The sequence below is a fragment of the Vitis vinifera genome, chromosome 6, assembly GCF_030704535.1.
Source record: "Vitis vinifera cultivar Pinot Noir 40024 chromosome 6, ASM3070453v1".
Lineage (NCBI taxonomy): Eukaryota > Viridiplantae > Streptophyta > Magnoliopsida > Vitales > Vitaceae > Vitis > Vitis vinifera.
Window position 1 is genome coordinate 3162505 of NC_081810.1, and position 14023 is coordinate 3176527.

Consider the following 14023-nt stretch of genomic DNA (forward strand, 5'->3'; position numbering starts at 1 on the left):
ATTTTATTGACCGTATTCACATTTATATAAATTAAAAAAAAAAGAATGTTACTTCAAGACAATGACACCTTCAATTTGGTTATATTTCTTCATTACTTACTAAGTTACAAAAGGTTGGTTTGGGAAAGTTTTTGAAAATTATTTTTAAAAAAACATCTTTTAAGAATCACTTTCAAAAACAATTCTACAATTTTATTTTTTTTTACTTTATTTTGAAAGGTTTTTAACTTATTTTTAATATTTTAAATATTTTTTTTAAAAAAATTCATATATATTATTTTATTTATTCTTTATATTTGTCTTTTTTTTTTTTATTTAAAAAAAGTCATTATAAAACAAGTGAAAATGATTAAAAATAATTAAAATATATTGTAAAAAAAAAAAAAAAAAATTTGTTTTTATATACAAATAAATGATTGTTTGTGATTTAAACATGTTTTTTGTTTTTTTTAAATAAAAAAATATTTTCCAAAACAATTACCAAAGAATCAAAACTCTTCAACCTTTTATTCTCATTCTTATCAAAATAATTCATAACAAAATAATATATTTAATTAATATTCATCTTAATTGGTTATTTTATTTATTAAATTATATGAAAAAATAATAATTGATCCATTAAAAAAGTTGTAAAATTTTTATATTTATTAAATATATGTTATTTAATCTATTTTAAATTTAAAAATTTTTATTTCTTGACATACTCATTAGAACAAATTACTATATAATCCTGTGGTATCAATTTCAATTATTTACTTATTTATTTATTTATTTTGTGTCTTAAGCGCTCAATCATGAAAAATTCCTCAATTATTAAAAAAAAAATCAATTGCAATTAATATAAGTGTTAAATGCAATAATTATTATTCTGTTGCAATTATTTATACATTTATTCACATAATGTCCTAAATTAAAGGGGTTAGAAAGAAAAACACAAATATTATATTGATATAATTATTATAACCAATATGTAAGACATCTATATTTTCTTCCAAAAAAAAGGGTTTTGACTTACTAATACAAAAATATATAGAAAAAGAACCCCCATTTCATTATAAAATTAAGATATTGAATTTTTTAAGAAAAAAAAAAGTTAAGATTAAGCTTTCACAAAATTAAGATAATATATCCATGAAAAAAAGGAAAGAAAGTAAAGATAAAGTAAGTTTCAGCCTTGCGTTTGAAATCCGAAGGTTAGCATAATCCCAACTAATAACTTACCCAACCAACGAAAACATTGAAAACATCAAATTTGAAATTTTACTCAGAAGTCTTTCCACGGCTGAACTGTCTTCCTCCCTCTTGTTCGACTTCAGTACTCCCTCAACAATCCATCAAGTGCTCTTCCAACGGGTCTCAATTTTATTCTCCCATAAAGAACAACAAAATGAAAGAAATTTTTATGAGAAAAAAAGGTATAAAGAATTTTTTGGTTGGAGGAATTTCTTTATTACTATTTTTGGGAGTCACCTTCTGTTAACTTTGAGATTTTGACCTTTCAAATAATCTTCCCCTAGTCTCTTTCAAGTAATTTACCCCTTTTCTAAGCGAAAAGAAGAAAAGTTGAGCAGAGATACGAAGGTCATCCCTTTTGAGGCCGAGCTCTCTTGATCACATATTTGGTTGTCAATAATGAAGCCCATGAACGGGCCAGCCATGGGATATGGAATGGGTTGGGGAGAAGTATGGAATATGACCTCAACCAACAACTTTTCCAAAGCATCTAAACCTATATATACACAGTTGACAGTATTTACTAATACTGACCCAGAATATTTGAAAAACCATGAAGAGAGAGATCTTTAATTCTTTATGGTTGGATATTGCAATGGTTAGAGGAGCCAAACCCCAGCTAGAGAGTTTGATCAGCCTGGAGCTGGAGTAAAGGAAGCAGCATGTTGCTGCTGCTTCATCTGGGTATCTGATTGCCTATAATTTCAACAAAATGGTTTACATTTTGGGCTGGGCCTCATGTTGCAAGCCAAGGTTGTAATGACTGGGGTCTGGAGCATATGAAGAGCATCAAAGTGCATTTCCTCGATCACCCTGTTAATAACATCCCCCCAACTCCTAAAGTGAATAACATTTAATTGCTTAACACAAAGTAAATTCTAACCAGATTTCCACAATTGACTCCCATAGAATTTGAAATTCTTGATAAGTTCATGATACTTTGAGCTTTCCAAACATAGCCATAAACCACAGTACCTTCAGTTATGAGACTTTGAACCTGCAAATAACAAAACAGTATTTGCATCATGTTTCAATATATTAGAACAGAAAACTCTTAAGCAACCACAGCAAATAGATAGCAAGAGTAGAAAGAAAAAGAAAAAGAAAAGGAAATTTGAAAGGCTAAACTTTTGCTTTAACTCTATCAAACAATATTTTGGTTGTTTCGGAAGCCTTAACATAGACCATGGACTCAAAACTCTACTTTTCCTTTCTCATTATGGAGTCATCCAAACAGACTACTTTCCAAAATTGATAATAAAAAATAGAAATAAGAAACAGGTTATACCTTTGCACTCATATGAACTGGGATTAACCTCATGCAACCATAAGCCTGGAGCCAGATTCTGCAAACCACCAAAACAGAAGGCTTTAGCTGCAATTCAAGACCCTGCAAATCTAAATAATAAGAGACGCATCATATCATAAGGACAGGTAATGATGTTACAAGATTGCCTTACATCTATTACATTCTGCACATTCTTGGGTCTCCTCTTTGGCTTTCGAGGGGGTTTGGAACCGGTCATTGCAAGGAAATCTGCTTCAATCTCCTCCCATGTAAGCGTGATCAAGAACTTCTTCGGCTTCTCCTGCTTTTTTGTAGTTTCTAAAATGTTACAAATAGGATTTGATATTCCTGATTGCCCTCTAATTGCATTGAAATGCTTCCTCACTGCTGTTCTTGGCCTGAGATTCCATGTCCTCTGTCCTAATTCTTTTTGATCTTGTCCTTCTCCTCCCATTCCTTGTTCAGATGTCACTGTCAATTTCTTTCACCACGGTGGATGACTATCTTCAATTTTGTGGGTTTCTCATCCAAAACCTCGCCCCAAGTGTAAGACATTCCTTTTTCAACATTATCAGTTCCCAAATTATTCTGATTCTTTGACTCAGAGTCACTGCAATTAGTATCCCTGGGGTTGTTCCTCTCCAGTTTCAAGCACGACAAGGACAAGGTTGGCAGTGGTTGAGACTTGACTGAAGCCATGATGCTAATATTCTATGGTGATTTGGCTTCAGGAGGAAGCACCATCACCCAAGAATTGAAGCTAAAAATCCTAGAAATTGAAAAGAGTTTTTAGAGAGAATCAAAATTGAAGTTGGTGAGATGGAACCAAATTTGATTTTAAAGTGATGATATCAATTTAATTAAAAGTAACCATAAAATGGAAGTCGCTGATTTTTGCTTTCATAAGGAAAAATGTTAATTAATTTTATAATATATGGAATAATAAAAGAAGAAAAAGTGTTCTCTTAAAATTCAAAATTAAAACAATGCCTTTGGTTTATTGGATTAACCGAAATGGAAAAAGAAATGATGGTAGAATTTACTTGAGGAGCAAATGTGTGAAAATGCATCAAATAAGTTCAGAAAGTTTTTAAAGTCAGTGCACCAAATGCAGCAGCAAAAGGTTTCAAGCTGGGTGCCTTAATACATCTCATTGTTGGCACAAATAGTGCTGCAAAATTGTATGCCAGAATGCAGTCAACAATGGGACAGAAACTCTGCCCAGAAAATGCAGCTATCCTGCCTAGAAAAATTGGAATTTTGAAGCTTTCAGAGAGATTTTATCACACTTGAAAGTTGGGACAACAGTTATTATGGCCAAAATTGATGCAATTCTATTCTTACTTATGCAACCACATTTTCAGATCCATGCCCTCAACCAAGGTTGTCATGGCCTCACCAACAGAATATGGACAATGCTTCAAAAGGTATGGGCTCTAAGCACAAAAGTTATCATTCATGGCTTATCTTTCAGTAATTACTGGCAACATAAGGCCTTTGAGCTAATCATTTTGACCCAAAATGGTCTTATCAATTTTCTAAAAGATAGTACAAAACCTCATGCTTCCAAAATTCAATACCCATAAAACAAAAGCAAACGACCAATCAGTATGAAGAACAAAACTGAAAAAGAAGAAGAAAAAAGAATATGTCAATCCAAAAGCCCCACACTCTCCTGCACACACCAATCCTCATCCTCGTGAGCTCAAAATCAATTTCCTCATCACCCCCACCAGCTCAAAATCAAGTACCAGGACTCCTATGAGCCTCAAAAGCCTCCAATGACGCCCAATCCACTTCTCCAGGACTGGGCTTAGGCTCAGCCTCTTCATCAACCATCAAAATTGCAGTCAACAAGAAGAAAGAGAAGAGAGAGGACAGAGGGTCAGTCCAAGGAGCAGGGTAGGAATGAGAGTACCCACTTCTTGCTTGGCTAGGCTTTGTATAACACTCAGCAAGTATCTAGCAGAACCCGAACAAATTTTCCTACGCCTCACATTTTTTACCTTCCAATTTCCTGAATGCTTGTAGTATCAAACAAAATTTTAAAATTCTTGTCTTTGAAATCAAATGGAAGCACAATGTCGATGTCAAGTACAATTATTTCTACATTCAACCATAATAATGCCTTGGCTTAAAAATCTTGGATAATGGATGAGTATAGTTTGGGTGATATGAGGATGTGGTATAGGTAATGTGTTCAGGGTTTTGGAATGACTCTTAAAATGGTAAGCATAAGTGAAACTCTAACACTGATTACTGATTGCAAATACAAGAAGACTAACATCAATCCTCACCACTTGCCAGGCAGAAAAAGGATCAGACATTAATTTCAAAGCAGAAGAGACAAAAAATAGAGGTTAGAGGGAGTTTTAATTGTAATACAATATCAAAATAGAATTCAGGCATGAACGATCAAGTTCTACTTCTGCCTTATATCGATAATTTATGCCAAACCACAGAATGAAGACATAAGAACTTTCCAGAATCCACCAACGTCTAGAGCCTTAGAAAGATAGGAACACCATCACAATGTGAAGCATGTTACCTCTACACGTGTCTTCTTTTTCCTTCTAAATTTGGTATATCTAAAAGTTCTAGCTCTCCACTCTCTTCTTAGCTGCTACTTTCCCAGCAACCAAACAGAACCCAAAAACCCCAAAACACAAGCAAAAAGAAAGAACGCATGAAACAGTAGCAAGAACATCACCAACAATGACAATAAAAAAGAAAATCAAATCACACAAAGAAACAAAGCGAGAAAATTCAGAAATTTTCATGAAAATGAAAGAACAAAATTTACGAAAAAGAAGCGAAGGAGAAGAACGACGAACTCTAATTCAGTGATGGAAGAAAACAATGAATGAGGAAAATAATAATAATATTATAAGAAACTCTATACTGTTATTTTCTAAGCAACCGAACAGAGGACAAAAAGAATAATAGTCTTGCCTCGAGTTCAAACTTGGCGTCGAGGAAGAGGGTGACCGTCGTGGGCGCCAGTGGGCAGCGAAGAAGAGGAAATGAAGGAATCACATCGTCTATTCGCATTTCGCAATGACAATCGTATTCCGTCTCAACTTCACCATCCAAATAGACTTCATTATTTATTTATTTTTTCCTCTGCTCCTTTTTTTTTTTTTAAATTTTTTTTAATTTTTAAAATTATATATATATATATATACCATTGCATTTAGATAATGTTTTTAACAAGGTTTATAAAAAAGGAAACATTATTTGAAATTTTAGTAATATAGTATTCATAATCAATAAGTTAAGAAATTTAAAAATAAATTCATCATGGAGAAAATTAATTTTAGAAAAAACAATCAAAATTTTAAATAAAATGAAATAAAAAAGGGAAAAATAATAGCCTTAAAGATATCGGGTCACTTGAAAAAGAGTGATAGAAGAAAATATGTAGAAAAGAGAATATGTATTTTTTCAAATTTGTTCCCTTAAACAGTTTATTAATTTATATATACATACACTCATTTTGGTCATGGTACTAGGAAATAGAATCATGTCTTATATCTTGGTAAAACGTAAAGATATTCATACTACAAATCTTATTAAAATTGTTTGTCTTTTATCATAACCTTGTTATTTAGGCTCTATTTAGCAAGAAAAAAACTGAAAAACACATTTGATAATCAGAAACTTTTTTTTTTTTTTGAATATGGTGTTTTTAGAGAATTTATTTTAGTTGTTTTCAATTGTTTTTCGAGAGCTTTTTTAAAGAATAATTATACAAAAATATATAATGATTAAAAATAAAGCTATGGACATAAAAACTATTTTTAAAACATATTTAAATTTATTAAAAACAATTTAAAAACAATTTTAGGTTCCTAAACATACTTTTGTTTTATAAAACATCAAAGAACGGTTTTCAAAAATTGTTCTTAAAACTATTTTTTCAAATATGTTTTAAAAAACAGTTACAAACAAGACCTTAGTTTTTGATGCAACAAGTAAGGTAAAACAATTCTTAATTGTTGGTCCTAAAATTAAAGCAAGTAGTAGCATGGGTTGCAATAAATGCTCGGTGTCATTATGTTAATAAAAAATGGTATCATTATAATTTAGGGATTTGAGAACGGAAGAAAAGACGAGGAGACTCAATCTATATCTATATCTATATCTATATCTATATATATAAAGAAAAATTCTTATTTAAGCTTATTTTTATACTATATAGAAGAAATAGATTGGAAAGTTTTGTGAATATTTGAAATAGCATTTTTTGGGAAAATGTTTAATCTATAAGTGAGTGTTTGAAAATTGACTTATAGATATTTAACCACTTAGGTGGTGTTTGTTTTTTGGTTGAATAGAAAAAATCAAAATATTTGGTTTTTTCTATTCAGTTAAAAGTAACCTATTAATATCATCTAACATGACTAAAGTGGACTTGTTATCAATATGTTCAGTTTAGTTATGTTGAATGATGTCAATAAGTTACTTTTAGTTGAATAGAAAAAGTCAAATATTTTAGTTTTTTCTATTCAGCAAAATATTTTAGTTTTTTCTATTAAGCCAAAAAATAAACACCACCTTAGTTAAAGACTTAAAGTATCATTTAATATACGTTATAATTTCTTTTGGGCAAACGAGTAACAAAGCTCTAAAAGAGATTGCATTTGTGATTATATAAATGAGTTTAATAATTTATATATAGTTTTGTATATGCCATATTCAGAATTTGAAGGCTCGTAATGTTTTAGGCTGTGAATTGAAAAAAAAAAGTGTAAGTCATGATCTCCATTTTTATTTTTTTTTTAAAGGAAACCATGTTGATATTGTGTAGAAATGAATCATTGAGCCATATAGGCATGGATTTTCTTTTTTCTTTTTTTTTTTTTAAAAAAATAGTTTTTATTTCTTTTTTATTCGAAAGTTTCCCTGGATATCCATTGAATATGAAAGTCATCCAAATTTTCGGTGACCCTCTTTGTCTTTTGCAAATACATTCCCATTCTGTCTTCTTATGCTTCATATTGATCCAATACTTAGAGAAACACTACTTATGAGTTTGCGTAGGCCTGAATCTTTATTGCTCCTAGGGTTGGAGCAGCCTTCATTCCATAAATCAAAGATTCATATTTGAGCACGTTGTTTGATGCTTAGAATCTGTGGTGGTACGTATTTGTTTTGTTTTTTGTTTTTTGTTTTTTTTTTGTTTTTGTAAATTAATTTTAAATAAAATTTAAAAGTAAATATTGCTTAAGATTACTAAATATTAAGTTGTTTATTTTTTTAAATATTTTATTTTTATTAAGTATTAAGAAATAAATAAAAATCAATAAATTACTTTTAATATTTATAAAAAGTCAAATATTTTTATTTTTTTATTTAGTAAAAAATTGAAGAAAGAATTAAAAAGTTAACAATAAATAAATAAATAAACTATTTAAATTTTGAAAGGTATGAGATGGATTCCAATCCTGGCCTAAAACATGGCTAAGGTTTGGGTTGCTTTAGGCATCTTATATGAAATTTTGAAGGTATGAGAGTTAAAAAATCAAGAAATTAAATAAACAAAAGGTTCAAGACTTCAAGTTGCTTCAGACATTTTTCCCTTGTGACTTTATATTAGATAAGTGCCACACCATAGAAGTTTTACCTTCTCTATGCCCATTTCCCCTTCAAGACGCTAAAAACTAGTTTGAGCTAAACTTCCTGTTTACCAAGTTTGTGACCCATATTTATAATTGATGCCCCACTACAATAGTTCTCAACCCCTCGGTTAATCGTATGGCACAAGATTGATCGAATCTTGTAAGGGCTCTACATCTTTGTTATTACTTCACCAATTATCATCCGCTCATGATCTTTTCAAGTAGCGGTGACGTATCATGACAACAATGAAGGTATTGGTCCTTATCCCAACTTGCCTTAACTAAGCTTTGATAAATTGAACAAGAGCCTAAGCTCACTTTTTCCTTAAACCAAAAAATCACACACTTGTGATACTTAGACAAAAGGATAAAACTAGAAATTAAACATTAAAATTGAAAACCTAAAAAAAATAAAATGAAAGATTACAACTACACTTGAAGATGATTCTACTACTTTTATGTTGTTATACTCTATGCTTCTCACATTCTTTACTTCCTTCATGGTTAGTTAATTATAAAATGTGAAGTTGTTAGGATAGAGCCCTTAAAAGTTAGATGTAACGTATCAAATGAGATTTTAGTTTTCATTATTCAATTCATATGTGTATTTTTTTGAGCATTCAAACTTGTATCACTTGCAATGTACATGATTTGAGTGTATTAAGCGTTGCACAAAAAATTCAGGTCATGGGTTTCTTGCAAGTTGACGAGTTTACAATCATTTCACGAACTTAGACAATTGATATAAGGTTGTTGTGTACTACCTCTTAATTGGAATGATGACTTCTCTTGGTCATTGGGATGAGTTTCCTACAATGAGTGTACTAGCTTGTATGGTTACACATTAGATGGTGAATCATGACATTGGTTATAAGGTAGTCATAAATTCATCAAACTACTATGTTGCTTTGACTCTTATCCTTGAAAGAATATTGAGCTAGTGTTGGAGTTTTTAGTGACTTTAATCTATGAGTGAGACCTTAAAGTGATCATACATTTCTTATAAATTAGGTCACTACTAATTAAGAAAAGTGATAATAGGTATTCTTAATAGAAACATCATGATATCTTATGGATGTACCATGATATATCATAGGATTGAGAGATAGTGTCTCATTGGTGATCCTAAGGACTTGTAATTATAATAAAATATATGGCGCAACAATAATTCCTTAAGTGAGATTTGACATATGTCTTTTATGGATTGGAGTATATTAGTTGATCATAAAAGAAGAGGACTTGAGACTCAAGGATAGTAGAGTTAATCTTGACAGATTAATACTTTTTACCTTGTTAGATTATGAACATTAGTTCATAGGGAGTTTGCATGTAATGGATAGTAGGTCACAAACCTGAGAAACCTAGTTCATGGGCAACCTTGCATAATAACCAAAACACCCTTATGCACAAGAAAACCTAGAGTCAATCCAAATCTCATAAACCATATCATCACGATATATGAGCTAAAAGCGAGGACCACTGAGACCCATAAAAGTATTAGCTCCCTCTAAATCCAATTTTGAAGTTGATTCAACATTCTATTAAATGATATACTTTAGCTCATAAAGAGCATATGTCAAATTCCACTTAAGGAATTATTATGGTGTCACAGATTTCATGATCACATGTCTTTTAGATCATCTAAGAAAACACACTATTTCAATCTTATGAGACATCATGATGCCTTTATTGAGAATACTTGTTGTCATGATTAAATCTCCATCAATAGTGACTCAATCAATATGAATATATGACCACTTTAAGATCTCACCTATAGATTAAAACCTCATATTGATTTTGGCATAAACTTAATATCTTCTTAAGGTTGAGAGTCTATACAATATAGTAGCATGGTGAATCATGACAATTGATAGTCTTACATCATAACAAATGATTTTAGCATTCCTCATACATCATGAATCACCGGTTGCATCACATATACTAAAGCACTCACCATGGAAAACCCATCCCGACGACCAAGACAAACCATTTCTTCAATTAGAAGGTGGTGTACTACAATTCCTACTAGATTGCACAAATCAATGAACCGATTATGGGCAACTTATCTACTTACAGGAAACTCATGACTTGTATCATTTGTTCAACTCCTAATGTACCCAAGTTATGTACAATGTAAAAGATATAAGTTGAATACTCAAATCAATGTCAATACACCAAGGGGATAACAAAAGGACAATCAAATCTAACTTTACTACATTATGTCTTGCTTTTAAGGGCTCAATCCCTATAACCACTTAAACATTTATTTGTATGAATTCAATCATACTATAAGAAGAGGTTTGGTATTCAAAGCAAGTTTGTTTTGTTAACACATGAGTTGGTCCCCTCTTTTTAGCTTATTTGTTCCATTCTAAGCTTTGATCCACTTAGGTTATCTTTCTCTTGTTATCAATTGATACCAATATTTTGTTATCAATTATATACTATGGATAGGACTAGCTGATGGAACCATATGAGGGTTAAACCTTAGAGGTTGGCTAGGAAGACCTAGAAAAGCAAGCCTTTGTTATTGTCTATTGTTGGGAAAACATTCCTTGGATCTAAATTAAAAGGAGTATGCAACTAATATCCTAGGTGCAACTAAAGATGTCAAATTTTCAAAATATTACTCTAGGATGTTTTTAGAAAAGATACCTATGCATTTGGATGTTCCCAAATCCATTTTCTAAGTTGTAAACTTTTGAATACAAAAGATGTTCTCGAAGACCTCATGGTTTTCCACATGATGACTCTTTCTTGGATCTTGGCAATGAAGAAGCATGGGATTCTCTCCAAAAAGAGTGGTGGCTAGGGTTTCTTTTTAACACTAAGTGGAAAACAATAATATATCTAACCCTAAACTTTAAGAGGGTTTATATTGACTCATAACCAGGTTTAATTGATTAGGGCCTATTTTATGGGCTTAGGTTACTTAATCTAGTGCAACGAGTCATATTTAATTGATTAGCTTGAGGATTAATTAATTAAAGAGCCTAAAATGAAAACTGATAAGCCATTTAATTATAAGTCATTGTGCAACCTTGTGCTTATGTAAAAACACCCTTATGCATACTTATAATTAAATACTAAAAATTCCGCAAAATTTTTTTTACCAAAGACTATGAGCTCAAGAGGGGACCACTTGGATCTATAGAAAAGCACTGACTCTCTTAGAATCTAATTATCAAATTGACTCAATGTTCTATTAAAATGAGTCAACTACACTCCAATATAAACATTCTATCAAAATAGAAAACTTGGGACTGTGATCTACTATATGTTCATTGCATGTAAGTTCCCTATGAATTAATGTTCATATAATCTAACAAGGTAGTAGATATTAACATTTCAGATTACCTTTCAATCCTTGAGTCTCTTATCGTTCTATATCATGATTAATTAACATACTTTAGCCCACAAATGACATGTGTCAAATTCCATTAAAGGAATTACTACGACCATAAATTACATATTCATGAAATTCTTAAGATCACCCAAGGAAGACATATTGTCTCAAACTTATGATATGTCATGGTGCCTTTATTGAGAATATTTGTTGTCACCTACCTAAACCATTAGTCACCTAATTTGTAAGGAATATATGATTGTTTTAGGATCTCACCCATAGTCAAAGTAATTAATGACCTTAGTACTAACACAATATTTTCTCAAGGTCAAGAACCCATGCAATATAGGAGCTTGAAGAAGTCATGACAATTTGACAACCATTAGTTATGACTATTCGTAGAATCCTATTTATTGTGTAAAAATACATATTAATACACTTATCATAGAAAACTCATCTTAATGATTAAGATGAGTCATCCAATTCAAAGGTAGTGTATTATGACATTTGATGGATTGCCTAAGTCTATGAGTCAATCATAAACTTACTCATCAACTTGTAACGAGTCCATACTTGAATATTTTATGTAATTCTTAATATACCCAAGTGATGTACAATATAAATGATGAGACGAGAATGCTTAAATATGTTATAATGCAAAAGTAGAATAATAATGAAAAAGTAGATTAATAGTAAAGTAAAATTCATATTATATGTAATGAAGTCAAAATATCATATCATGTCATTCTACCCTAACATATATCTACTAGTGTCACCAATTGTTGATACTGTTAAGAAGGATGTTGATACTGTTAAGCAGGATTGTTGGCCCCCTCATGTAAGGTGAATTTCGACGTGACATAATGGGTTGGTAATTCTTCTTGCAAGACATGCAAGACAGTGGGTGATTTGTGGAGTCCATCCAAGGCCTTAGAGTTCCCGTGGGCTAAATTGGTCTAAAGCTTCATGCGCTAAATCGATCTCAACTGCCAATTCCTCGTACTTGTGTTCTAGTCTTCTTTTGTCCCTAGCCTGCTCACCAGAATCATTGCAATGAGAGGGCTGTAATTGTGATAATTGATTTTGCACAGCTTTCTGTTCTACTCTCTTTTCTTTCAGTCCCGATTTTTCTTGGGATGGAGCTTCTTCTTGATTCATGGCTTCGTATTCTAAATAAGTGGGAAAGTTTTGGCTTTCCGATAGAAGGCGCCAACGAAGATGCTAAAATTTCTTTATCAAACAAGGAAGACGGTTGATCTTTTTAGCTGTTTTCCCTGATCTGTTTTCCCCGTTTCTTAACCTAACTTTCTAGTATTGGTTCTTCCCCAAGCTCTTTGAGTCGTTGGCATATTGTGTGTAGGTACCCCTGAAGTGGAGGTAGTTCGGTTTTTTGCTCCTTGAGTCACGACAACATTATTTTAGGCCTCATGAATGTCTAAAATTATATCAAACAATAGAGTACGTAGCTCGTTCACAAAGACATGCATAAGAATGTAATGGAACCATGATCATACAATAAAACCCAATATTTCATTTCATAATTACTGTCAAGCTCTTAGTAATCCTAGGAGGACCCATAATTAATACATTACAGCAACACTTCCAAAGCCCAAAACACAAACCATTATCATATTCTCTCTACTCGCATATGATCACAATCACCCCAACTATAATGACTAAGACATACTAGCTAGTAAAGACATACTAGTTTTTCTTGCCACCATCGCCATCGCCCCCGCCCCCTTTGGAGCCACTGCCACCATAGTTATTGAAGTCCTGCCTAGGGATGGTATGGTGGTTGTTCACACCTTTGTCTTCTTCATAGCTCGTCTCAACAAGTTGCCTCTCTTGCATTCCCACCATAAAAGTTTTCATGTTTGCGGCCATGCAAGAGCTCACCATCATCAAAGCTAGAGCAAGTGCCAGGAACCTCATTCTTGAGCCTTTTTTTTATGCTCTTGATCAGTACTGTCATTCAGAGACCAAACAAAGAAACTCAAGGTGAGAAAGAGAAGTATAATATATGTCTTGTCTTAAGACAAAATTCTTTTAAACACCAAAATATCCGTACTTTTTGGAACTCAGAGAAAAAGTTCACTTACCATAGGAGAGGGTAAACAGCTGTGACTTGATGGGGAAGCAAGGAGAAGTTCGTAGGGTTTATATAGAGAGAGAGACATGCTAAGGCTATTGTGATTGATGGTTTCTAATAAAAATGTTGGTGATGGAGTCTCCACCAAATGGGGCAAGGTTAAGTGGGATACCCATATAATTCCATTAAAATGGTTTTTTAAAACATCTAAAATGATGGGGTTGAGAGAATTTGCTTTGGCTCCACACTGGCACTATAAAGAGGGAAAATCCCACCTTACAAGTGGAATTAGCTAAGACAAGTCAATGGGGCACGGTGGAGTGGCTATTCCATTTTGCCTTGTGATGTCAAAGAACAGTTAGAAACATCCTCTCTGTGAAGATTTCCCAGAACTGTGTCTTCTGTGAAGTGGGGCAATCTCAGATGAGACATTTGGAAATCCT

At 32.1% G+C, this 14023-nt stretch overlaps 1 protein-coding gene and 1 long non-coding RNA gene across 2 annotated transcripts; both read right to left on the reverse strand.

Moving 5' to 3' along the window:
- Positions 1–1987: 1987 nt before the first annotated feature.
- LOC104879577 (uncharacterized) lies at positions 1988–3282 on the reverse strand. The gene is made up of 3 exons (XM_010652896.3): positions 2694–3282; positions 2522–2579; positions 1988–2230 (listed from the first exon to the last, which is right to left on the reverse strand). Exons 1-3 carry the CDS (start codon positions 2973–2975, stop codon positions 2211–2213), a joined length of 360 nt encoding a protein of 119 aa, XP_010651198.1. The 5' UTR covers positions 2976–3282; the 3' UTR covers positions 1988–2210.
- Positions 3283–12999: 9717 nt separating this feature from the next.
- Positions 13000–13666, reverse strand: LOC104879576 (uncharacterized). Its single transcript, XR_786010.3, has 2 exons — positions 13591–13666; positions 13000–13456 (listed from the first exon to the last, which is right to left on the reverse strand). It is a non-coding gene; the product is annotated as an uncharacterized LOC104879576 (long non-coding RNA).
- Positions 13667–14023: the final 357 nt, after the last annotated feature.